General features: G+C 34.4%; 2 protein-coding genes and 1 non-coding gene across 5 annotated transcripts; all 3 read left to right on the top strand.

Annotated features, from left to right (window-relative positions):
- The first annotated feature begins 257 nt into the window (after nt 1-257).
- Nucleotides 258-364, top strand: LOC131169641 (small nucleolar RNA R71). The gene has a single exon (XR_009140532.1). It is a non-coding gene; the product is annotated as a small nucleolar RNA R71 (small nucleolar RNA).
- Nucleotides 365-4,104: 3,740 nt separating this feature from the next.
- LOC110653824 (cyclin-A2-4-like) lies at nt 4,105-12,619 on the top strand. Of its 3 annotated transcripts, none has more exons than XR_009149635.1 (12): nt 4,105-4,241; nt 5,440-5,794; nt 6,206-6,485; nt 7,447-7,583; nt 7,879-7,971; nt 9,575-9,708; nt 10,320-10,395; nt 11,280-11,356; nt 11,457-11,490; nt 11,681-11,742; nt 11,832-11,966; nt 12,163-12,619. XR_009149635.1 is itself a non-coding variant. In XM_021809613.2 (12 exons), exons 2-12 carry the CDS (start codon nt 5,498-5,500, stop codon nt 12,214-12,216), a joined length of 1,467 nt encoding a protein of 488 aa, XP_021665305.2. In that variant the 5' UTR covers nt 4,105-4,241; nt 5,440-5,497; the 3' UTR covers nt 12,217-12,619. The 3 variants fall into 3 exon arrangements, 2 of the variants coding, with proteins under 2 accessions (XP_021665305.2, XP_058005290.1); XM_021809613.2 differs by having other exon boundaries at nt 11,593-11,742; XM_058149307.1 differs by having other exon boundaries at nt 4,128-4,241; nt 5,488-5,794; nt 11,593-11,742.
- Nucleotides 12,620-14,429: 1,810 nt separating this feature from the next.
- Nucleotides 14,430-18,366, top strand: LOC110653827 (D-glycerate 3-kinase, chloroplastic). The gene is made up of 12 exons (XM_021809617.2): nt 14,430-14,767; nt 15,824-16,206; nt 16,352-16,431; nt 16,526-16,577; nt 16,695-16,736; nt 16,871-16,949; nt 17,027-17,058; nt 17,142-17,210; nt 17,546-17,620; nt 17,726-17,842; nt 17,923-17,973; nt 18,075-18,366. Exons 1-12 carry the CDS (start codon nt 14,521-14,523, stop codon nt 18,216-18,218), a joined length of 1,371 nt encoding a protein of 456 aa, XP_021665309.2. The 5' UTR covers nt 14,430-14,520; the 3' UTR covers nt 18,219-18,366.
- Nucleotides 18,367-26,474: the final 8,108 nt, after the last annotated feature.

Here is a 26,474-nt window from a genome sequence, read left to right on the forward strand (position 1 = left end):
TTGTAAGTGCATCAAACTTTGCATTAATCATGTTGAACGGATCAAGATCATACATTCCAGCAGCTTGCCTTTTTTGAGTTGGAGCTGGTCCTCTTGGACTACTCCAAAGATGAGTATTCTTTGCAATTTTCTCCAATAGCTCATAAGCTTCATCTTCATGCTTCATAATAAATTCTCCTCCTGTTTGAGCATCAATAATCCCTCTAATTGCAGGAGTGACATTGGTGTAAAAATTCTGGTTTATCATCCATTTTGGAATGGCATGATGTGGGCATTGTCTCTCTAATTCCTTCCATCTCATCCATGACTCATAGAGAGTTTCATCTTCTCTTAGTCTGAAAGCTGTCATTTGATTCCTCAATTCTTGAGTTTTTCCAGGTGGAAAATATTGTGCAAGAAATGCATCAGTGAGTTGCTCCCAATTTGTAATGGAGTTGTGAGGTAAAGAATCAAGCCAATCCAATGCTCTATCTTTCAAAGAGAACGGGAATAGCTTCAATCTTGCTGCATCATCAGATACTCCAGGTTGTTTTTGCATGTCACAGATCATAGCAAACTTCTTTAGATGTGTATGTGGATTTTCAGAAGGATGTCCCCCAAATTGAGAATTTTGAATCATTTGAAGAACTCTAAAAAACCATCTTGTAGCTATTTGCATCAATTCTTGGTCTTGCTATGCTCTCTCTCAAGTCATCAAAACGAGGAAAAGCATGATCCATCATACTTCCCCTAAGCACATTAGCATTTATAATTTCTTCACCTTGGGCTGTATTTTCATTGTTTCGATCATTTCCAACATTACCACCAATTCTGATTCTTTCATCAGCCATGTCTACTTCTAATCCAATTTCTCTCAAAGCTTCTTTTCTTTTTCTGGTTTCTTTCTTGTTGGCCTTACAAAATTTCTCAATTTCAGGATTGAACAATAAGGATGTGTCACTTGTGCTTCTAGCTCTTCTCATAAAAGATTAAAAGTACCTGAAAAAGAACAAACAAACACAAAATGAAAAGATAACAAAGATAAAACTATAAACAACTAAAATAATCAAGAATTCAATCTTAAACAAACAACTCCCCGGCAACGGCGCCAAAAACTTGATGTGGCCCAACCGCAAGTGCACGGGTCGTACAAGTAATATATAAAAGATATTGTTCCCATGAGGAGTTGTGTTAATGATTGAATTTTTGATATAAAAGTTGACTAAATTGAACTAATTTTGAAATTAAAGCTATAAATTGATGGGTATTGGAGTATGAAATTTATATGTGCAAAATTAATAATCTATCCAACAATATATTAATTAAACTAAAATTGCATCAATTTGAAATAAGTAAGTTGAAATATGGCAAAATTTAAAATGGCAAGCAATTAAATTTGATTAGAAATTAACAACTATAAAAAGGCGATTTCGGAGTTCGGGATTTCATATTCAAGCTATTTCGAGATTTTTAAATTGGTTATCCAATCTTGTGGAACTTACGAGTTTTAAGGAGATTAATTCTTAAATCCTTTGAATACCTTTTCGAGTGAGACAAAGAGTGCCTTAATCAATCTAATCCTACTTTCGTGGAGTTAGAGTTAATTAAGACCCATTAGGTTCTTTAACTAATCTGTGAATCCTCTTAATCCTTAGTCTATTTCTAGATCTAAGTTAATTAAGTTCAATTTCTTGATTATCTATCACAAGGTCTTCTCCTTTCGGTGCCTCAACCATGGATTAAGAACATCACTTAGTGGGATCCTACACTAAGCATGTCATTAAGCACACAAGAAATGAATAAAACTCATTAAGACCACAAAATATGGATTACCCAATCAAAATCCATAAAATATCTCAAATATTACAACCCTTACTCCAGAATCAAGATAAAACTACTCACTATCCATAATGCTTACAAGATATATTGAGTTTAAATGGAAATAAAGCTTTAATCTAAGCTAAGGAACAAGAATCTAAACACTAGAAGTGTAGGAAAAATGTAAGGAAAGAAAGAAATCTGCAAATCTTGGTTGAAAATGGTGTGGAAGGTGAAAGTGACTCTTCAGCTGCTACCTATACCTCTTCCTTGTCTTCTTCCTTCTTGCTTCCCCCTCAAAATGGGAAATAAGACTATTTATAGAAATTTTCTGACATGGAGCCCTAAAATGGTGTGTTTTAGGAGGAATTATCTGAGGAAATCTTCTGCCAGCTCATTAATGAGATCTTTGTGGGACTGCATAAGTGGACTGCATAAGTCATGCAGTCCACTTATGCAAGTTTCGCTGGTTTCTGGTTCACTTATGTAACACTGCATGACCAGGTGCATAGATTATGCACAATTCCGTGAGATTGCATAAGGGGGCGTGAATCTGCATAAGCCATGCACTCTCCTTATGCACAATTCGGCAGGTATTGGAACAGTAATTTTTCTCCTTATGCAGATCTGCATGGCTTATGCGGCAAGTTATGTGCAATTTGGCCAATGCATATTTCAACTTGAAAACTTGTTTTTGACATATTTGGCTGTAGAAGTCACTCTTCAATGGCAAAATTTCTCTTCAGTCCTTCAAAAACACCATTTTTCCTACAAAACAAAGTAAAAAATACAAATTAATCCAAAATTGACAATTATGAAAAAATAACTAAATAACTAATGAAATTAGCTAAAAATGACTAATAATAAAATAAAATGGCTATGAAATTAGACCTCAATGACTATGCAAAATGTATGCATCAGGTTCCTAACCATAATCCCCAAGTAGCATCAACCATCTTTATTAACAATAGCATCAACATTCAATTTGTAACAATGGCTTAAAGAAGCCATCCAAAACTGAAATCCGTTTCTTTTAATAGTAGCTTCAAACTTTCAACCACCCATCCAATGATTTGTCTTTTGAAAATAAGCTCATTATGGCCTTCTAACCTCACCAAGCAGTGATTTTAAGTAGCTTAATGAAATCCAACGACTCAGATTAGAAAGCTATAATCAATATTATAATTTATGTCAACATAAAACCCCATATATAAGTAATAAAATTTTGAGATCATAAATCTACTATACCACATGCATATCTGATAAATAAATTCATATAATCCAATATTCAAATATATGACATCATTAAGTGAGGAGATAAACTCAACTCGAGAAATGTCAATCTCTAATATAAAGTAATTATAAAATAATAAATTTATCAATAGTTAGATTAAATATTTATATATAAATTCGTATATTTTATATAAATATTTTAATTAATCTGTATATGTGGATGTAAATATTTTAATTTAATTTTAATTTTTAAAAAAAATCAAAAGTAAACGACAATCTCACATTCTTAACTAGGAGCCACCCATCATGTGGGGTCCAGGTCATCTAGCTTATGATAAGATGTAATAAAGCTGCAAGATCTCATGTTAATTGTAATAACAATAATAAACCGTTGGATTTCAAAAGCAAAGTTTGTTAAGTTTGATTTTAAAAAATTTCAAAATCAGACCTTAATTATTGTACGTTCCTTCCCACTCTTAATTTTATTCCTATCAACAAAATTTTGACACGCTGGCCATCTTCACAACCACATTTGAATTTTTCCACAACCAATATAATATAAATCGCAATTTTTATCCCATATTTCGCTATCATTCTTTAATTTTAATTTATTATTAATTTTTTTTAATTTTTAATTTTATTTTATAAAAATTTTATTTTTAAATTAAAAAAATAAAATTATTTTTTTATTTTTTTCACACACTAAAAATATATTATCTATTTCAATTATCATATAAACCTAACACAATAATATTAATATCGTCACTTACTTTCGAATTACAGTTTCAAATTATAATATAATATTTACAATTCTCTTATGAAGAATAAAATCTTTATCTTTTCAAGAAATATGTTATTAACGAACAAGTCAACCCATTTATCCAGTAATAACAAACAAGAAAGAGGGCTAATATCGTAATCTCAGAAAGTCCCAAAATCATCTAGATCTAGCGGTCCAGATTCCACTTCACACACAGAAATCTCAATCAATTCAAAATCAACACTACTGGTTAGTCAAACGGTCAACGTCGTCCTTTTTTTTTTTAATCAATTAAAATATTGTACATAAAATAATTCTCAATTTTGTTTTTTCTTTTTCTCTGGTTTAAACCCCAACACTATCCCGCTCTCTGAACACACAACGCTTTCTTTCCTCTCTTTCTCTAAGCTCTTTCAGTCTCTGCATTGCGGAGCTTACAAGACAGATTCAGGTCCATTTGAGCCTTATATACACACATTTTTTCTTGCATGTATATTCACGATTGAATGTGCGTGTCTTTTATTCGAGTTTTTGTGTCTGTGTTCTTTATATTTTATGTTTATAGATCGATTCGGGTTCTTTCTAATTTGTCAAATTCTAAAGGTCTTGGACTTGGGGTTTTGAAGAAGATGGGTTTTGTGGTGCAGTTATGTTGTTTACTTTATCGGATATGTACTGTTTCGTTGCTTGGAAGATGTGGGAATGTGAAAGAAATTTGCATTTTGCTTTTTCTTTTTAAAATCTTTGAGTTTATTTGGACTCAGGAAAGAACCTGAGTTTATTTTTGGAGCAGACATTGTGTCATAGAAATACAAAGAGGAGATTAATACCAAGAATTTTGTTTTTATAAATATTAATTCCAAATTGTTACGCATTTGAGGCTACAAGTGGGAAATCTTCAAGTTTTGGAATCAAAATTTCTTTTTTCTTGATTAAAATTTCAATTCATTTTCTTTTTTAGGGAAAAAGTTTTTTATTTTCCGTCTATATTTTCATCTTGACTGTAAAATTTATTTCCCATTTGTTGTTTTGTATGTGAATTTTGTTGATCCTCTATCCTGGTGCTTATATTTTCAAATCTGCTTTATATTTTTTTACGTGGATACCCTGATCTCAAGGGGAAATTTTTCTCAAGAAGAACGGAACTTTTGAGTACAATGTCGATTTTCAAAATGAACTTTACCCTTGACATTGGAGTGATTTGATTATCTTTTGACAGAAGATTTGTCTCTGAAAATGGGAATCTAATTTTAAGTTGATCTTTGAAGATCCAATGATTTGATGATCTTTTGTGCATTATAGTTTTCCTAGCCCAAAAGACAAAAGAACAAAATTATATGTTGACAATTTGAACTGAAAATTTGCTAAATCTGCAAGTGCACAAAAATAGCAGCTTTTGTCTACTCTTGACAGTATTAAATTGACATAGTAATTTCTTGCTAGGAACGTATTTGATTTATGTTCTCAATTCTCACATGAAGGGTATGAAAGGTTATTCTATGGTGTTTAATTAGAAGAATTTATATCCCCATCTCTTCCTCTGAAGATCAATGGTGTTGCTTTGGCTCACATCATAACATATATACCTGAAGATTTTCTTTGATTGTAATATTCTAATTGCCTGCACTGATTTGATCATGTTATTGCAGGTTGCTTACCTAATTTGAGTGTAATGATTTATGTTGTTCTTGTCTAAGGCTTCTAAATATGAAGAAGGAAAATGTGCTTCCTACTAATTTTGGAGATATTAATGGTCGAATAACACGTTCACGGGCAGCTGCCCTGCATGCATCTAGCAGGATGCCATCTTTGAGGGCATATGCACAACAAGGTCAGAAGCATATTTCACGAGCAAAATCAAAAAGAGCAGCCTTGGATGAGAACAACACCACTGCACCTGAAAATGCAGGCACTGAGCCTAAGAGGAGAGCAGTGCTTCAGGATGTCACAAATGTTTGCTGTGAGAATTCATATAGGAGTTGTTTCAATGCAACTAGAATTCAGGTTCATATGTGGTACTTCTTTTGATTGATAGTATCTGGTTTGATGTGGTAATTTCAACTATGACTGCTGTAAAGAAAATAAATTTCATGTATAAGCTTTTTATATGGCTGATTTGCCTGCTTAAATTTCATTAAATATTTTGAACGTGAACAAATGTATTATTATTATTATTATTATTATTATTACCCCAAAAGAATGGATTGATCAAAAGATGAAAAAATATTCATGAAGTGTTCTCTACTATTATAATTTAATAAATAGGATTGTTTGACTATAACATCGATCCTCTTGAGACCGCAAAACTTACATTTTATTCTAAGATTTCATTTTTACTCTCATTCCTGTATCATAAAATGCTCTTCCATTCGTCCATTCAAGAATCTGAACTTTTCTCTAATTTGTTGATTCCAGGCTAAGAATGGAAAGCAGGCAAAAAAGAGTCAGCTCAATGTGTCCAAAGTGGCTCCTTCACTTTCTGTAGAAGTTCCAAATCTTCAAGCTAACTTAAAGGCTAAAACTGTTCAAGAAACCATACAAATAGAGCCTAAATCAGAAGTTACTTGTTCAACGACTTTTGAGAAAGATGTGCATTCTCAGCTAAGTAACATGAGAGAGTTTGGCACAAGTAACCACTGGCCTCCAAAACAAAGTTCCAGAATGCCATCACAACCCAGCAGTCCTCTGAAGAAAGGTTTGCTTCTCTTTAAATTTTCACTTCAAAACATGACAACCTCAATGTTACAAACATAGGTAGAATGCTAAAAGAGAGAAAAAAGGACCGCATTATGGTGTGGGATTCACAAGCCTGGTTCAAAATATATTAACATATTCATATTTTTTCTTTTTTAAATTGATGTTCTTTGTTTGTTACTTTGTTTCCTTTACACTTATTATATTTATGAGATAGTTAAATTCATGCTAGTAGTGAAATACCAGTTACGTGTGATTATCTAATTCAGGAGTAGGTGTCAAATAAAGAGCTCAAATGGTTAGGTCACTTAGGTGGAGGGTGAAGTCTACTTCACTAATGCAGCTTTGCAATCAAATTTGTGCATTTTGGAATTGCTCAATACTGTCAATTAGTTGTAGTACTTACATTATAGGCATACACATTTCTTGGGCGATAACTTACATTTCATTGCATATTTCTTTTGGAATAACGTCTCAAAGTAAGAGCACTATGGAGAATAATTCAATTATCTGAAAAACAAACATGAGAAATGAAATTTTGCTAGGTGAGCCTTATGAACTTCGTATGCCAGTTGACAAATTTTGGAGCTTTTAGCTCCTTTAGCTTCAACGTATAGCGTCTGGCATTATGTCAACCTAGTGATCTTTAGGAAAGTTACACACCAATGGTTAAGTGCAGAAGAGCAAAATGAGATTGAGAAAACTGAGTGTCTTCATAAGATTATATGATGATGTTGTTTGCAATGCCGTTCTTAGGCTTTAGCCTTCAACATGTTTCCAGGAATTTATGATGTCAAATGCATTTTGGGTGTCTGCAGACTCTGTAAGTTTTCTTCAAATAATGTTGTGAACCACAGCCCTATCAGAAGGAACTACTTGTTTAAAATATATTTTACCCTAGTTTTCTTCTTTGTGTAGTTGCATGCAGCAAGTATTGACATTTCATTTTTAAATTTCTTTAGTGGAGAAACGTGGCCTTATTAACAGTGGGATGAAATCAAGTGATCCAGACTTTACAGACATCGATTGTGATCACAAGGATCCTCAACTCTGTAGCCTCTATGCTGCTGACATCTATAGCAACTTACATGTTGCTGAGGTTTGTGCCATGTCTAGCACTCTTTATGCAAAAAAAGTTCTCTATCTTTATTCTTCAACTTCCATTTCATTTTTCTGATATTATCTCTTTCTATGAGAATGCAAAAACACTCATCTTTGTACAAGAATGTTCTTAAGAAACTATGTGTGGAAGCATCCATTCTCATTTCAATTGTAGCATGACATGGTTTTTGTGCTACTCATCAGGATAAAGAAAGATAAAAGTTTTGTCATCTCTCTCATTTGTTTTGAAAGATACTGATGTTTGCTTCTGGCTTACTACTTTATTTATGTAGCTTGTCCGAAGGCCAAATTCTACTTACATGGAAACTATACAGCGGGATATCACTCAAAGCATGCGTGGGATTCTGGTTGATTGGCTTGTGGAGGTCAGGGTAGTTTCATTAATGAAATTCATTGCTATAGTGAAAGGCTATTTAATTCTTGATGGTGGTTCCTCAATATCTTAATTGGGTCCAGTGGCTTGGGTAGGCAGATAAACTGGTGCACTCCGCTTTCCCTATACCTCTTACTTCCATGGTAAAGTTGGGTTTGGGTTCCATATTTATGCTATGAGTCTATGACTGTAAGAAACTTACCAGTTGAACCACAAGGCACCCACACCTTGCACACATCCTGTCAGTGTCAACCATTTATCAGTTGCTTTTTTTCCTGAATTTTTTTTATTGCTTTCCCACGTGTTCACAGATTTTCTTGATTTACTTAGATGTAGGAGCTCTTATTATAGTTTCAAAGTCTTCCCTTCTCATTTCTTTCATTTTCCCTAAGCTTTTATGTTAAAAGATTATTCCATCTTTTCAGCTTCTTCCATCTGGACATAGGGGCTTTAGAAAATAAGATATCACCCAGTTTTAGTCCCTCAAAATCAAGGCATGACCTTTCAGTGTTTTTGCATGCAGTAACCACCCACTCACCCATGTGTTTAGACAGAGCCATGTGTTTAGACAGAGCCACAGTGGGGCCTTTGTTGTGTGTTTACTTTTTTGCATGACTTGCCACAAAGTGTCGGTTATTCTGATTCTTGAATTTGGGAATAAGTAGAGACCTGCTATTTTCCTCAGAATTTGTCTAATGATATTCTTCTCTCAGATTTTGGCAGTTTAGTCAAATACACTGGTAAACTTTAAGACTAGAGACACAATTTTGGTGGTCTTCTGGATTGTTCGTTAAACCAGGGTATTGTTTTGAGTGCCAGTGCGTTGTCTTAGTTTTTTCTAACTCATTTCGTGCATAAGATGAGGATAATCTCAATAATAGCCCTTTAGGATTATTGCACTAAAAGGTATCATGTATATGTGTTTAGATCCTCTCAGTGCAATGTCTGTCTCCTTCAAACTTTTGCTAAAGTGTACTTGTGGTCTCCGCTTCTTTAGACGTCTTATATATTGGAGGTATTCACCTTATATTTCAATGGGAAACAACAACGTTTTCATGATAAGATATTGGCACTATCAAAATTTTAGCAAGTTACGGTTTGTGCAATATATTCAATTAAATATTTAGTTGTATTTTACTTTAAGATTTTAAGCCTGTTGTCTACAATGACCCTTGGTTGACATCCAACTGCTGTCTGTTCCCTGTTTTCTTTTCAGTTTTGATTCACTTAGAATATATAAGTTGCTCTCTAAAAAGTCATAATACTGTCAGCAATTGTAATTTGTAATTTGGATCTTCAATTGATTATGTTTTGTTGCAAATATTCATGAAGAGTATAACTTTTCTTCTAAAAAAAAACTTGTTTGCCTTCTTTGCAATTATACTGGTTATGTTTATGTGTTTTTAATCTGTTTTTGAACTGTAATTATCACTCATAAAGCATTATCAGGTCAGTTGCACTCTGGATTTAAGTTCCTGTCTGATCATTCTGTCTCATTGGAATGTCAAATTGACATCCTTGAACTCACAGTTTTGACAAGAAATCTGAATTTCGAAGGAAATAATTGACATGTCAAATTTAATCTTGATTTTCAGGTGTCTGAGGAATATAAGTTGGTCCCTGATACACTTTACCTCACAGTCTATCTCATAGATTCGTTCCTCTCTCAAAATTACATTGAAAGGCACAGGCTTCAACTACTTGGTATTACCTGCATGCTGATTGCATCGTAAGTTCTCATATCAATGGTATCATTTGCTGCATTATTGATAATTGATCACAGTTGCAAACAAAAGAAATATTTTACAGTATTCTTGTTTTATGTTGATAATAATCACAACAGAAGAAATATGCATTGAATATTTTGAATTCTTTTCCAATGCTATATGCTTGGCTGCCTCAATCTCAGTATTGCTGTGCTTCTCTTGATGTTGTTAGACAACAATTTGAAAGACAGCTGGCATCTTTGGTGTACATCACTAAATTTTTATATTAGCTTCTTCATCGATGGTTGCTTTTTTCTCAGTTCAAGGATAAGAAAGAACCTGTAATAAAATTCTAAATATCATAATTACTTATGGACTGCTTCTAAGTTTTACATGAATTTGAAGAAGCAAAGAGCAAGAAATGATTAGTATTGAACAGAGTACTGAGTATTTAGATCAAAAGAAAAATTCCAAAGTCTAGGTAGAATAAATTAGGTTTTGTTCTCATATAGACTGATATGCACTTGCTCTAAATTATGTTTTGTTGTCAAATGGCTTTCTTTGTATACAGTAAATTAGGTTCTTGCTTTGTTTCATATGATTTTAAATTAATTTTCCTCTTCATGTCTCGAAGCAAATATGAAGAAATTTGTGCGCCACGGGTGGAAGAATTTTGCTTCATTACTGACAACACATACACAAAGGGTGAGGTACGTCATGGTTTCTTAGTTAACTAGAATGCATGCATACTGAAATAAAAGTTCTCCCCCTTTCAGTTTTACCTCTGTGGTCCCTTAAACAACTCGATTACTCTTCAATGCTTTTTTTCATTGCATCACTCTTTTTCTCGATGTGAATTGTTATCTTTTCTATAATTAAGAAGTTATTATATGCTAATGTGGGGATATTGAACATAACTCTTGGGATCATGCAGATTACTTGATACATCATTTAGACAAAACATAAATAGGCAAAAAGCAAAAACAAATGGGATAGCTGTTCCAACAATGTCTTGAACTTGGGATTCTTCATTCTTTTGACTGTGGTTTCTGAATTGCTGATTTCCATATTTGTTGGTAATTAGATTTCTATTTGTAATACTCAATTATACCATGTATTCATTTATAAAACTCTATTTGTGATACTTGTCTATGCCATATATGCAATAGCTATGCATGGCAGGAACGATTCTTGTAACTTTATGGTTCCTGAATTGCTGATTTCAATCGGCTCTTGAAAGTAAATCTGTGCTACTAAGCCATATGAAGTATTCACTAGCCCTGCATACTGGGGTGTGTCTCAATGTCATTGCATAACCCATTAACATGCATTGCACGTGGATAGAAGATGAGAATATCTAATGATCTGAAGGTTCAAGGGGACCAGTCCCCTGTAGAATTAGGATATTGCATCCCTGAGGATTGGGGCATCAATATTATTAATACTTATTTGAATTTTGACAATATAAATGAAAAAGAAAACATTTGGAGGATGAAAGACATTCTTCGCATATTAGTTGTCATATTCACTTGTGTTCCTCCCTGTTGCAAATTTCAATATTCGCGGTTGCATTCCTGATGAAAATAAACTGCAGGTGTTAAAGATGGAAAGTCTAGTGTTGAAATATTTTGGCTTTCAAATATTTGCTCCTACTGCAAAAACTTTTCTTAGGTATTGGCTTATCTAATGTTTCACAACTATATTATTAAAGCTCCAGATGTCCTTCAAATATTTTATAATGCAATGTCTTGTTAAAACTTTTGGTTTTCAGGAGATTCCTACGTGCAGCACAGGCTTCTATCGAGGTAGTGCAGTTGGTTTACTTTGTCGTATCCAAGCTTTTTTCTAACAAGCATTTTTAATTTAGAAAAAAGATTTTATTTTCATAAATAATTTCAAATTTGCAGAGCCCTAGTTATGAACTGGAGTACTTGGCCGATTATCTAGCAGAACTGACATTGATTGACTACAATTTCTTGAATTTCCTTCCCTCAGTCATTGCTGCATCAGCTGTATTTCTCGCTAGATGGACACTGGACCAGACAATCCATCCCTGGGTATGCATTGTCCTTCCCATTATCCGTCCCTCTAGATTGGTCCAGATTCACTGCATTTGGAACCTGACTTTCTGTAATATATTTTTCAGGATCCAACTCTAGAACACTACACTTCCTACAAGGCATCAGATATTAAAACCACAGTTCTTGCATTACAAGACCTACAATTGAACACCAATGGGTGTCCTCTTAGTGCTATAAGAATGAAGTATAGGCAACAAAAGGTATAAACAATAATAGAATACTGCTGAAGTGATTGATTTTAATTGCAGTTCTAATAACTAAGCCTTCATGACTTGAGCATCATGTGTTCTTGATTTTTATTCTTAAATTAAAATATATGCAGATCAAAAGCAAACATATATAGTTTATTGTGTGATTTTTTTCCAGTTTCCTAATCAGGCTGTGTCCTTATTGCAGTTCAAAACTGTGGCAACTTTGTCTTCTCCAAAGCTTCTTGAAACATTATTCTGAAGACAAGTTCATTGGTTGTACGTTATTGAAAGTGGTTCCCTCTGGACCATCAATTCCGTCTTGATGTTGTACGTGATATCTAATCAGAACCCTCTTTCCTCATTTATATAAAATTTCTGATCTTTATTCTTCCCCCCTCCTATCTCAAACTTTGTTTATAGTTTTTTGAGACTTCTGTTGGTTTTGTTACATCTGACCTGTGGTTGTAAAGCTATATCTGAGAATAGGTTTGTCATGCCACTAAGCTAGAATTCTAATGTAATCAATATTCTTAGCACGTCAGTCACCAGGAAATTTTTCGGTAGATTGTAAAGGTTCAGAAACAGAATGTAACCTGTTGAATGTAACTTTGGCAGCATTGGCCCAGCAGAATTAATTGTGTTTTCATCTTTGCAACTCTTTATCAGGTTGTAGCTCACTTTTATCTTTTCATAATGGTTTCTTGTCTATTCTTGCACAATTAGAGTTTATTTTGTTATTTTGCTGATTGAATTTGTTACAGAAAATGCTAACATGATAGAATTAGAATCAAATCAACTAGCTGAAATTGTTCAATGAGTGAAATTAAGAAACCCATCTGGATATCGGCAGGATATTCGTATTCTCATCATAGTATGTGGAAAAAATGACTGGAAACAACAATGATAAAATCACAAAATGAACTGTTATGATTAAAATAATAGGGTTGAGGATCTTGATGCTGCTTGTTTAAACCTGAGAAAGAAACCATCATAAACACCAGAAGATAAATGCAGTGTTTCAAAATCATCTGGGAAAATTAATATTTAGTCTCTGCATTGTAAGGAAACTAACTATTTAATCATGTATTTTCAAAAATACACTATTTAGTTTTATATTTTACTTCTGTTAAATTATTTAGTTCATTCGTCAAATTTTCTATTATTCATGCCGTTCAAAATATTATTTCGTCCTTCTATTTTAAGGAAACTAAGTAGTTGATATCTGTATTTTAAAAAATACTATTACTATTTAGTCATTCTATTTTAATGAAACTAATTAGTTTATCTATATAATTTGATTAAAATACTATTTAATCATTATATTTTCAAAATATATAGACTAATAATTATTTTTACTAAAATAAAGGGACTAATAGTAAGTTGATCAATAAAATTGACAAAGAAAGTAAACAGGTTAACGGAAGTAAAATATAGAGATCAAATAGTATATTTTTTAAAAATATAAAGTCCAAATAATTAGTTTTGTTAATTTACGAGGATTAAATAATAATTTACCAAAATCATTTTGGCTGCCTTCCAAAGTTAATTATCAATCATTCTCATATCAAACTACATGTTCTTCATCATTTTTTGCGTCAACCTGGTTAATTAAGCATCAAATGATCAAGCTAGTTTTATAAATATCATGAACACAATTCAATCTTACTTGATGATTACAAGAAGGAATGTAAAGGGTGGTTTGAAGTCCTTCCAGGATTCTGTTCAGTGTTCATTAGTGTTGCTTACGCACTATATGTTTTCCAATACGACGTGTCGTCTTAGTGTATGAAACAAGTAGTTTAGCAAAAGGAAACCAAGCACAGAACTGAACGTAGAACAGAAACACATAAAACATGTAACAAGAGATTTGTGCTTTATGATATGAACAATGCTTCAGTTTCCAGGATTATGTGTTTTTATTTCCAAAGGGGATTTTTCTGGGGTTTATGTGATGCTTGGAGAAGGAACGAATTAAAATCAGATTAGATCAATATGCTTCTAATTGGTTTTGGTTTTTAGCATGTTTTGGTTTGGTTTAAAGGTGATTTTGGTTTTGATTTTTGACAATTTCAGTAGCAGTTTGAATCATGTGACACTTTCTAAAACTATCACTTATTTTTTTAAAAAATAAATTTGATTTGAATTGAATAAAATTGGCGATTCGAACTGTTAATATCGATTTGGTTCTAATTCAAGACTTGGGAGGGAATTGAAACAGGACCTCTATAGCCGATTCAATTTCAGTTCAAACCTTTAAACCATTAATCCAAACAGATTCGATTTGATTCAAAACGTGAACCGTCCCCTAACCAGAAAGAACTAGGTGTAGCCATGAGTTATTAAAAAAAAATAGAAAAAATAAAAACCACGACCTTAGTCTGACGTCGGAATGGCATTAGAAATTCAAGTGATAAGCCACGTGGCAATTTTTAATGTTCAAATGCTTAAAAAATAAATGTAGTGTTTTATCTGTTGCGGAATTGCAGCTTAGCAAAGACAAGGGAAGGAAAAACAGAGAGAGAGATAGAGAGAGAAAGAAAGAGGAGGTGAAGGGGGGGTGAGAATGGCGGCTCTCAGTATCTTATCACAATTGCCACCCAAATACTTATCTCATAATTCTTATTATTTTAATGATCATATTTTTAATAATAATAATAATAATAATAATCACAGTTTTAAATTAAAGTCTTTGCCTTATTCTCATCGTTTCCGTGTTCTTCCTTGTTTCTCTACACAACCCAAATCCAAATTCATTTCAAATTACCCATCTTCTAAGCTCTCTGAAATGCCTACCCATTCCTCAAAACCAGGTAAATTTCTTACTTTTTATTCAATTTCGCTTACTTTTTTCACTTAATTTTGTATATTTCATTTATAGTTACGAATTTTTGTATCTCATAGTATCCTTCATAGCTTGTTTTCTTTTTTTAAATTTAGTTTTAAGCTGATAAAATTGAAAGGGGTATCATATGGTCTCTGAAATTGTGCAAAAATTAAACTGAACAGCAATATTGATGTGTTGTTTAAAATTTGCGAGATTATAAATTTGTTAGTTTTAAAACGATTTGGGAATCTCAGTTGCATTGATTATATGTAATGAGAAGATTTCTTTTATGCACAAGAAGTTATTGATTTTGGTTCATAGCCCAATATGTGGTTGATGAGATAGAATGTAGCATCAATGCAAAAGATCAAGGTTGCAAAAATAAAGTAAGCTACTTGGAGACCAGAGGGAGCCATGGCCACCGCCCCAATGCTCCAAGGGCTCCCTATAGAGATGGCTCTCATTTTTTTTTTTTTTTTTAATTTATGAATATTTTAAATTATTTATTTAAAATTTTAAATAAACTTATATATATGACATTAAAATATTTTCATTGTTCATCAAAGAATTTTTTTTTTATCATTGATTTTATGTTATTTTTTATTTTAATTTAAATCTATAAATTTTCGGATAATAATTAACTAGTAAAATTTTACTTTATTTATTAAATATATGGTAATTGTTAAATGAATAATATATAAAATTATTTTAAAATTTTATAGGACATTTTTTCAATTATTTTTATGTATTTTAAGTCCGCCACATTGTGATGGTAAAAGGAAATAGAAGCTGAATTTTGGAAATGCCATATTGGATTGTGTTGGTGTATCTATTAGCATATGTATCTTTGTGGTGAGACTGTGGTGCTACAATGGGAGAATAGCATTTGCCAACTATTTACAATGTGGAATTAATCAGCTTCTTGTGAAAATGGATTCAGATTCAGATTCTTTTTTTTTTCTTTCTTTTTTTGCTAATATTTTGACAGGGTACATCCTGGACAAATTATATTGCTGTAATGTTCTTTCTAATGCGTGAGCAGGCAGTGAACATTTATGGTTCCAAGACAATTCCAAGAACCAAAACTCAACTTGCAAAACAAGGATGCAGGACCGGTTACATTCAGTGTTTCCCTCAACACCTGCACAAGTTTCTTCTGTGCAAGATCTCTACGAATTTATTTGCTCAGGTCCTCTCATAAGCAAGTTGGGCTTGACCTCTGAAAAGATTGCTGACTCCATTGACAAGTGGTTAGCATATGGTTTTCACTTGTGCCGACTGTTTCAGCTCAATGAATTGTACCTTACAGAGCCTCAAAAAGCAAGGTTTTATCACTATTATATACCAGTGTTTTTATGGTGTGAAGATAAGATTTCCAAGCATATGTCCCAGTTTAAAGATGGAGAAGATATACCTCCTTTAGTGGTAAATATGTACTTTTTCTTTAGTGACTCTCTATTCTTACACAAGTCCCCGTTTTAGTTCTCTATGTTGAATTATGCCACTATGCACAAATGCTATTTCATCCTGTACTTTTAACCTTATGATGCTGATATCTGGCTTACTTTAGATTGGTTTTAGTGCACCCCAAGGTTGTGGAAAGACCACTCTTGTCTTTGCTCTTGATTATCTTTTCAAAAAAACTGGCAGGTGAATGCTATGAATTAATACTGTGTCCATGAGTAATTTTTCAATTGTTGGTTGTGAACCGTTAAAAAGTGTTATACATGTCTTCTCCTCTCAGGAAGTCTGCAACATTATCAATAGATGATTTTTATTTGACAGCAGAGGGCCAGGTAATACTTCTTTAGCTATTGTCATTTGCTTCTTCTTCTTCTTCTTCTTCTTCTTCCCTTTTTTTTTTTTTTTTTTTAAATTTTGTATTTGCTGATACAAATTTGCATCAATTGCAGGCTAAACTGAGAGAAGCAAATCCAGCAAATGCGCTTTTAGAGGTGGCAATCAGCACATGCTTTAATATTTGATAAACAAAAGACGTTAACAAGATATTTATAATGCAGCAGAAAACTAAGGGGAAAAAAGAATAAATTTTTTTTTTCATTTACTTTACAATTTTCTTGTGTTCCAGTTCCGCGGAAATGCTGGGAGCCATGATCTTTCATTCTCCATTGAAACCCTGACAGCTCTGAAAAAATTGACAAAAGAAGGTAAGAATTTTTTCAATTATCTTCCATTCTTTTTGTGCTTGTCTTATTTTGACTTTATTTTCATCTCAAGTTTTCAGGTTTGAAGATGAAGTTACCTCGTTATGATAAAGTAAGCACATATTTACTCTTCTTTTTTCTCATTTCTCAATAATTTGGATCATAGCTTCAAATGAAAGTTGCTCTTCTTTGCAGTCTGCATACAGTGGGAGAGGTGACAGAGCTGATCCATCAGTGTGGTCAGAGGTTGAAGGTCCATTAACAGTAAGAAAATCTTGCATTTGTAGCTGGCAAAACTAGGCACATTCAGTTTAGGTCAGCATGAGTTTTTGCTGTTCTAAACAAAGGCGATAGCATATACAGCATCCTGGTTCTGTTAGATGTTTATTAGCATCACCATAATGTTAGAACTTGGAAGTACTTATGCAGTCCAAAATAATAGTATCATGTAGGTTTAGATATGAAAAATTGGATCTGTAAGCTGGATCCAATATCAATGTGATTATATCTGGCTTTACTTTTATATCACACAGAATATTTAGTAAATATTCATTTCCCCTGTATTAATAAATTTATATGTGCCTTTTTATGATCTTTAGGTGGTTCTGTTTGAAGGCTGGATGCTTGGTTTTAGACCCCTTCCAACAGAAGTCGTCCAAGCTGTGGATCCACAGGTTGGAACTCTCAAAAATTTTCTTATCCGAAGTTTCTCCTTCAGATTCATTTTTCTTATGGGATTACTATATCAAATTTGGCTCAAGTTTATGTTTATTTTGCAGCTGGAGACTGTGAATAAGAATCTTGAAGCCTATTATGATGCATGGGACAAGTTTATAAATGCATGGATAGTCATCAAGATTCAGGATCCCAGTTGTGTCTACCAGTGGCGTTTACAGGTTGATATCATATATACTTTAGAGTAACAATCAAATCCTATCCAAAGCTTAGTCTGTGACCAAAGTTGTGGGTTTTGTAGGCAGAGATTGCCATGAGGGAGGCAGGCAAACCTGGGATGACTGACGAGGAGGTGTGCTTATCTATGAGCATTTTATTTATCAACATGATGCATTATACACGGTTAACACAATTTTGTTTCTGAATTGAAGCATTTTCGGCTTTCTGTTGCAGGTTAAAGATTTTGTTTCTCGTTACCTGCCAGCATACAAGGCTTACCTTCCCACCCTTTATGCCGAGGGACCAAGCGGTTCAGATCCAGAGAATGTCCTCCTAATTGAAATTGACGAAGGTAGGAATCCCATTCTAGGTAATTAGGTGAGTACAAGTTCAGATTATAGATAACCTTGAATGCCCAATTTTGATTTCTTGGAATTGTGTAATTTATGTTGGATTTTGTTATAAGAATCACATGGGAACAGTCAATTGTAAATTATGTTTCAAATAAGTGGAAAATTTTCGATAAGCTTTGTGTTTTGTTAGCAATTTCTAATAACAATGGATGACTTCCGTGAATAATTTCACTGGCACAGCTGCAAATGAATAATTCCTCTCTTTCTGGAGGAACTGTTTTAAATAGGACTTGAAGACTCGAGGCTTCTTGTCCATGTTTTAGACCTATTACAAAGAAAACTATTTGGGTTCAGTCGAAAATGTATTGTATCCCAAGAAGGAACCTGAAAGTCTAGGTTGCTCTCTCGCAATTGAACAGTAATGAATTAGGTGCAAAATTGCTTCTTGTCGTAATTTAAACAGCTTTTTTGTTTTTTTTTTTTTTAATTTATTGAAGATGGTAGATTTTCATTAATAGAAGGCCTTAATTGGTCCGGTACAAAGGGTTTAAAAATAAAGGCGAAAAGCCCAATGCAGAGAGGCAACGACTTGCGGAAAACAGGAGCCCTGATATCTAACCCAACCGAACAATTCAAACCCAAAACCCACAACAGAAATCTGTGGGGAGGGGAGTGCCCGGATGAGGTGGAGGACAGCCGTGGACTGTAACAGACAAAGTGAGATAAACTCTTAGCAACAATGAAGGAGGAAGATGAGAGAAATTTTCACTCTACTAACTAGAGGGAGAGAGAGAGTTATTAATCTCCTTCAACAAGGAGAGAGAGAGAAATGAGTTGTAATTTAAGGAGCACATATACACAAGTTGCAGTGTACTTTTCATAACACATTTACTTTATGCTATTGTTTTCTCTAATACATTCTTTCTGGAAACAACAAATTTAAGTCCATGCATTGTTTTGGTCATTAAATACTTAGAAGTATAAAAAAGAGATGATTAAGTACGCGAAGTGATGTATGCAACTTTGTCTCTCATTTGCCGAGAGACTATTTTTGTGACTCGAATTCGCGACCTCCATGTCACAAATGAAATAACTCTACCATTACACTATATTTACCCTCTCAAAGTATTTAAAAATCCAAATGTGCTAATATTGTTAGGGAATAAACCACTGGCCTGTGAAGGATTAGTTATATTGGCTATGAAAAGGTTTTTATCAACAGGAAAAAGTTCTGGACAGACTAACTACTAAAATTGGTCAAATTTCTGTATTACTCATCCAATTAACTAACAAGAGGCAGTTTGCCTCAACTTTAGTAGGAAGATGCTAGATTTGCTTCCTACTCTATTATCATATTTTGTTTACATTCTTTTTATTCAGAAATAAAGGACTTCATTGATAGAAAACACAATACAAGATACAGCCCATTCATTACATACAACAGTCCTAACTATATTTTCAGCTATCAACCCTTGGAAAATTAAAGCACAACACCCATACAACTAAGAAATCCATACAAACGGGTATAGATTCGACAGAAGATGAAGACCTGGCACAACTAGAAGTAGGACAATCCATAGCCGCAACACCAGATATCATCAACCTTCAACACTGGGAGCAACTCACACAAAAAGCGCCTCTAGAAGCTTTACCTCCGTCAAAGAAAAGAAGCAAAGCTCCCCGGACAAATTGTCTCCCTCAAAACAGGCAAGCCAAACAAATGACTGCAACAAATTAAAGGAAAAGCTAGGACTCATGTATATACTGGTGGAAACCAGGATAGGAATGGCAGAGCTCAGACCTCTCAATCTACTCTAGCCCACAGGAAGACTGGTGCCCATAGATGAACCACCATTGCTACTTCCACCATCGCTACTTTGAGTTGCCATCCATGCTGGGAAACCCTTTGGAACAAACATGAAACCACTTGGAAACAATCAAAAGAACAACATACCCATCTAAGGAGGGCAACTAAACTTTATATCCAGAGATTGTAGAAGCACTGCAACAAAACACAAACTAAAGAAAAACTATAAAACACAGATCAAAGAAAGAGCTAGAGAGGAAGGTAAATGGCCAAAAGGCTGGACCTCTCCTGAACTGAAAACTGAGAACTGGCTTGGTAGTGTTAGAGAGAGGGGAGAGGTCTTTTTACTAAGAAAGAACTTCACAATAATAAAAGAGGTATAACTTATGACTTGACAATTGTTAGCTTATGAGAGGGATTCTTGAAATCACAATTCACAAATGATAATAATTAAACATGGAAACTGTTAGAGTTCAAGTTCAATTGGAATTAGGAAGTATAATTAATTTAGGAAGTATAATTAGTTTAGAAAGTTTAGTAGAATTTAAATTATGAAGTTTAATAATTAGAGTCTTAAAATGACTAGGTTTTAGTGGCATGTATATATGAATAGTTGATTGGCCATTATATGGAATGTATTGTAGAGAGCCCACAAAGTGAGAGAGGTGTGTTAAATTTCGTGAGTTTTGTTTGAGTAATTTTGAGGGTGAGAAAAATAATTAGTGGTTGTAATTATTTTTCCTTAATAGTAAATTTGCTAGTGAAGTAGGCTTACGCCGAACCACATTAAATTTTGTATTTTTTATTTTGTGGGTGTGATTTTTCACAACAAGTGGTATCAGAGCCTAGTTCGAGATGTCAAAAATGGCGAGCACAAAATTTGAGGTGGAGCCGTTCGATGAGAAAAATAATTTCAGTTTATGGCAAAGCACCGTGAAGGATGTCCTTATGCAACAAGGATTAATTAAAGCATTGAACGAGAAGAAACCAATGACCATGAAAGATGATGATTGGGATGAGCTTTAACAAAGGGTTGTGAATACAATTAGATTGATGTTAGCCCCAGATGTGAAGTATAATGTTTTGGAGAAGACCTCGCCTGTTGTTTTGTGGAAGAAATTGGAGAGCCTATACATGTCAAAATCACTCACAAATCGCTTATACTTGAAGAAGGAGTTATACCAACTCAGAATAGATGAAGGTATTGATGTGAGGGATCATCTTAATATTTTTAATAAATTAATTAATCAATTGGCTAGTGTTGGTGTGAAGGTTGATGAAGAAGATAAAGCCCTCTTGCTTTTAACCTTTCTCCCACACTCTTATAAAAGCCTAGTGATAGCTCTAACAGTTGGAAAGGAGACTTTGAAGGTGGAGGAGGCTACCGCAGTTATTTTGGATGATGAGAAGTTCAAGAAGACAAGTAGTAGCAATAAACGTAAAGCTTTTGTTGCTAGTTTTGATTGTGGTAGAAGCAATTCACTGGAAATAATTGAAGAAGGAATAGTAGATCGAGTTCTAGACCACGAGTAGACCATGAAGATAGAGAATGCTACTACTATCATGAGAAGGGCCACATTCAATACCATTATATGAAGATGAAGGAAGATCTTGTAGAGTTTAAACAATTCAAAAGGAGTCGCGAAAAAGAAAAAGAAAGAACTGCTGCAATTGTAATGGATGATGGTATTGGTGGTGAATGTTTGAATGTGGATGATGATAAGGAAAAGACAAAAGATCCATTACAAGATGAGTGGTTAATGGATTCTGCTTGGCCATTCCATATTTGCTTAAAGGAGGATTGGTTTGATGTGATTGAAGAAAAGAAAGGAGAAAAAGTGAAGCTAGCTAATGGGAACAAGATGGAAGTTGAAGGTATTGGAAGAGTGAAGATCAAGCTGCATGGTGATCAAGTAAAAGTGTTTGATGAAGTGATATATATTCCTAAATTTGAAAGGAACTTATTTTCCTTGGGTAAATTGGATTCTTTGGGTTATGGGTGTTCGAGTTATGAGAGTTAGCCGAGGTGCTCTTGTGATTATGAAGGGTGAGAAAATTGGTACAAACAATCTTTACAAATTGGAAGGAAGCACATTGATTGGAAGAATGCAAGTGAAAGCAAGAGGCAACATCAACAATCAAGAGTGCAAGAAAGTACCCAAGAGAAAATTGACTTTTGTAGAAATTGTGAAGACTAATTCCATTTGACTTGGAGGTGGAGATTGTTAGAGTCCAAGTCCAATTAGAATTAGGAAGTATAATTAATTTATGAAGTATAATTAGTTTAGGAAGTTTAGTAGAATTTAAATTATGAAGTTTAATAATTAGAGTCCTAAAAGGACTAGGTTTTGTGGCCTATGTGTATGAATAGTTAATTGGCCATTATATGGAATGTATTGCAAAGAGCCCACAAAGTGGAGAGGTGTGTTGAATTCCATGAGTTTTGTTTGAGTGATTTTGAAGGTGAGAAAAATAATTAGTAGTTGTAATTATTTTTTCTTAATAGTAAATTTGTTGGTGAAGTAGGCTTACGCTGAACGACGTTAAATTTTGTATTCTTTATTTTGTGGTTGTGATTTTTCACAACAGAAACCTTCATCATTCTTTCGCAATTCAACCGTTTCTTCAACAATTGCAATACTGGGAACAATAATCATAGAGATCACAGCAGAAAAACAGAGCTAAGAGATTGCATGAGATATAGAACACAAAGCCATTTTGATAGTTAAATATATAGTAACAAAGAACAACAGTAAAAAGAGAAGAAAGAAGTTAGAAATAAACTAACATGGAACAGAGGCAGGCAGCCTTTCTTCTCAATGCTTTGGTTTACATGACCATTGTGTGATATCTGTTGTTGTGGTTGTGGTGCATTCATTTCTGGGTTATGTGTTTGAGCAAACACAAAGACAATTATTCTGGCATGAAAATGGCTATGGTGATTTCCATCCAATATCCCCCTGTCTGCACCATTTTATAATGGGTGGTGAAGGCTATGACGGACATAACACTTTAAATCTATAAGACAATTACACACCTAAAATTTAAATCTTGCATTTAAATTAAGGAACTAGTGACTCAAAGTCGAGATCTCCCACTTCCTACACTTTAAAGGTGGAGTAAAAGCACCCAAGTTATTCCCTAATTAGCAACCAACTTGATCACCTTTAATTAATTACCATTATCATAAATAAATATTTATGCAACAACCTTATGATACTCTAGTTTGATGGAATCTTATGAAATCTTTATCTTCAAAGCAATTCAATAATTCAGCTGATAATTACTATGCTTGGAGGTAAAATTTTTGCACAATTTTGTCTGGTGGAAAATTACGTTGTCAGGAACTTTTTTAAATGAGAAGCTTAATTATATTGGATTCAGTTGAAAGAACCTGTTCCTTGATTTCAAAGATGGTTATGGTTAAATAAATAATTCTAATTTTTCTAGCACTGGTTAATATCCTCTTTTCTCATCATAAGTGGTGAATCCCATTTTAATCTGACAAGTTAACTATTTGGTACATAATTAAGCTCAGCTCAAATTTTAATTGCTATATGTTTTGCTTTGGTAACCCTATAATTATTGATTATTGATGTATGAACAGATTTTAGTTTCTACATTAACTCTTTTTTTTTTTTTCATGATAAAGATTTCATTCATGTAATAAGAGTATAAATGGGGATAAAACCAATAAAATGAAGGACATAAGCTTACTCATACATCCATACTCATCAAAAAAACTGGAAGAAGAAAAAAGGTAATCCTTACAAAGATTTGGGGAATAAAAATACATATTTTTAACATCTATCTTTGCATACACAAATGTTATACTCAACTAAGCCTTTATCTCAAAAATTTGGGGTTAGTTATATGGATTCTCTTTCTTCACTCTAAATAATTTAGGGTTAAATTTTTGAAAATGTGTAATGCTTCTAGGTCATGTTGTACTACTCTCGTCCAAGTCAGTTTAGGTCTACCCTTTCTTTTCTTTCTATCCTCTAACCTAATGTGCTCTACTTGTCTAACTGGAGTCTCCGTATGTCTACGCTTTACATGACCAAATCACCTCAATCTCCCTTCTCTCAACTTATCCTCAATTGCCACCACTCCTACCTTTTCTCTAATACTCTCATTACGGACTTTATCTAGTCTAGTATGGCCACTTATCCGCCTTAATATTCTCATCTCCGCAACTCTTATCTTAGACACATACGACTCATTCAATGCCCAACACTCAGTACCATATAACATAGCTAGTCGTATGGCTGTACGGTAAAATTTTCCTTTTAACTTATTGGGAATCTTGCGATCACATAAAACTCCCGTGGCAAGTCTCCACTTCAACCATCTAGCTTTAATCCTATGACTAACATTCTCCTCACATCCCCCATCTACTTGAAGGGCTGAGCCAAGATATTTAAAGTGATTACTTTGATACAGTACCACTCCATCCAAACTAACTTCTTCCCTATCACCAGTTCGGCCTTCACCAGCTCGCCCTTTAATTTTAGAGTACTTATCCAAAGCTCTAACTTTCTAGTAATTCCTTCTTGTGTCTCATCTATCAAAAATATATCATCCACAAACATCATGCACCAAAGGATACTCTCTTGTATATGTTTCGCCAATTCATCTAAAACTAAAGTAAAAAGGTAAGGGCTTACAGCTAAATCTTGGTGTAATCCAATTGAGATAGGAAAATCTCTTGTGTCCTCTCCCACTGTGTGCACAATATTAGTTGCTCCTTCATATATATCTTTCAATACTTGTATGTGCCTAATAGATACCCTCTTTTATTCTAACACTCTCCATAAGACATCTCTTGGAACACTATTATAAGCCTTCTCCAAATTAATAAAAACTATGTGTAGATCTTTCTTCACATCTCTATATTTCTCCATCAAGCTTCTAATGAAAAAGATCACTTCCATAGTTGAATGACCGGGCATGAAGCCAATTTGATTAGGAGAGATAAAAGTATCATGATGTATTCAATGTTCCACAACTCTCTCCCATAACTTCATAGTATGGCTCATGAGTTTAGTTCCCCTATAGTGTCGACACCATATTTTGGCCGATCCCCAAAATCAATAAAACTTTGAAACCGATCCCCGGTACTAAGTCTCCTTTGGACAGCTAATCACATTTCCGATCCCTCTTTGATAGGCAGTCACAATTCCGATCTCTCCTCACAAAGAATTAAATCAAATTGTTAAGTTCTCGCATCAATCAAAGCTTTACCAGTCTATCGCTCACCGATCTCTCAAACCCATTGTCGAAACTCAGGACCCGTCAAGTATATTCCTGATAAACGAAATGAACTGGCACTAGATCTTTTCTTACCAGTTTTATTGCCGATCTCCCTTTCGAAAGTTTAAGAGCTAAGGTTTTGTTTCGGTTTAATGAGGATTCCGATCTTAAGTATTCGAGTTAAATTTTCAATTTTTATCAAGTCCCATTCAGCATTTCTTCCCCACCGACCTCATGCTTATTGTGCTTTCCGATCTCTTATACTTAGATTAATAATTGCATTTAGTTCTTGTTTCGCTATGCTCATACAATCAAATACTTAGGCAATTCAGAGATTTTCCAATCACATCCATTCATTGAACAAAAGAGACATTCCATTTCATTTCATTTTTTTGTACAAGTTATTCAGCTGGAGGATCACCCCCAGCCTGATTTACATTTTGCTCACTCTCTCTCTCACCCTCGGCTTCCTCCTCACTGTCCTCATCGTCGCCCCCAGGAGCCAGGTCGGCCATCCAAGAGAAGTCCTCTTCTGGGTAACGCTTCTGGAGTTCGGCCAAGAGATCCTTGTGAGCGTTCACATAGGCACCGGCTATTCCCGTCACCATCTCTTCATCTTTTGCCACCATCTCTTCGTCTTTCGCCTTAAGCTCCTCGATAAGTTGGGCGACCTGAGAAGCATCATTGGCCCGGAGCGCCTCGACTTCCCTGAGGGCACGATTCCTTTCAGCCAGGACATGAGACTGTTCGGCCAGCTTGTCTTCATAAAACTTCGCCCGCCCCTCAACTTGAGATATATAATCCTGAGCGGATGAGAGTTGGGATCGGAGGGAAGCCACTTCCTGATTTTTCTTCCCGATCTCCTTACCCAGACGCTGAACCTTTTCCCGAATCATGGTCTGATTCACCAGGCACTCCACGTTCAGGCTCATGGATTGAGTCAAGATATCATCAAGGCTGTTCGGGGATAGCCTGTCCCGATCCTCCCGAAGGAAGATGGAAGACCCCAAGACTTTGGCAAAATCGGGGTTCTCCCGAACAGTCCGGTTATTCTTCAGGGAATCGATCAGTACCTGAGCGCTATGAGAAGAGGCCCTCGCAGAAGATTGAGAAGGACCCTTTTCTGTGCTTGGAACAATTGGAAGAGGTGGAGGCTGCTCTTCCGATCTAGGAGGAGATCGGACAGCTTCTGCGGTCGGCGGACCCGAGGGTTGAGGCAGG

This window comes from Hevea brasiliensis, chromosome 1 (genome assembly GCF_030052815.1).
Source record: "Hevea brasiliensis isolate MT/VB/25A 57/8 chromosome 1, ASM3005281v1, whole genome shotgun sequence".
Lineage (NCBI taxonomy): Eukaryota > Viridiplantae > Streptophyta > Magnoliopsida > Malpighiales > Euphorbiaceae > Hevea > Hevea brasiliensis.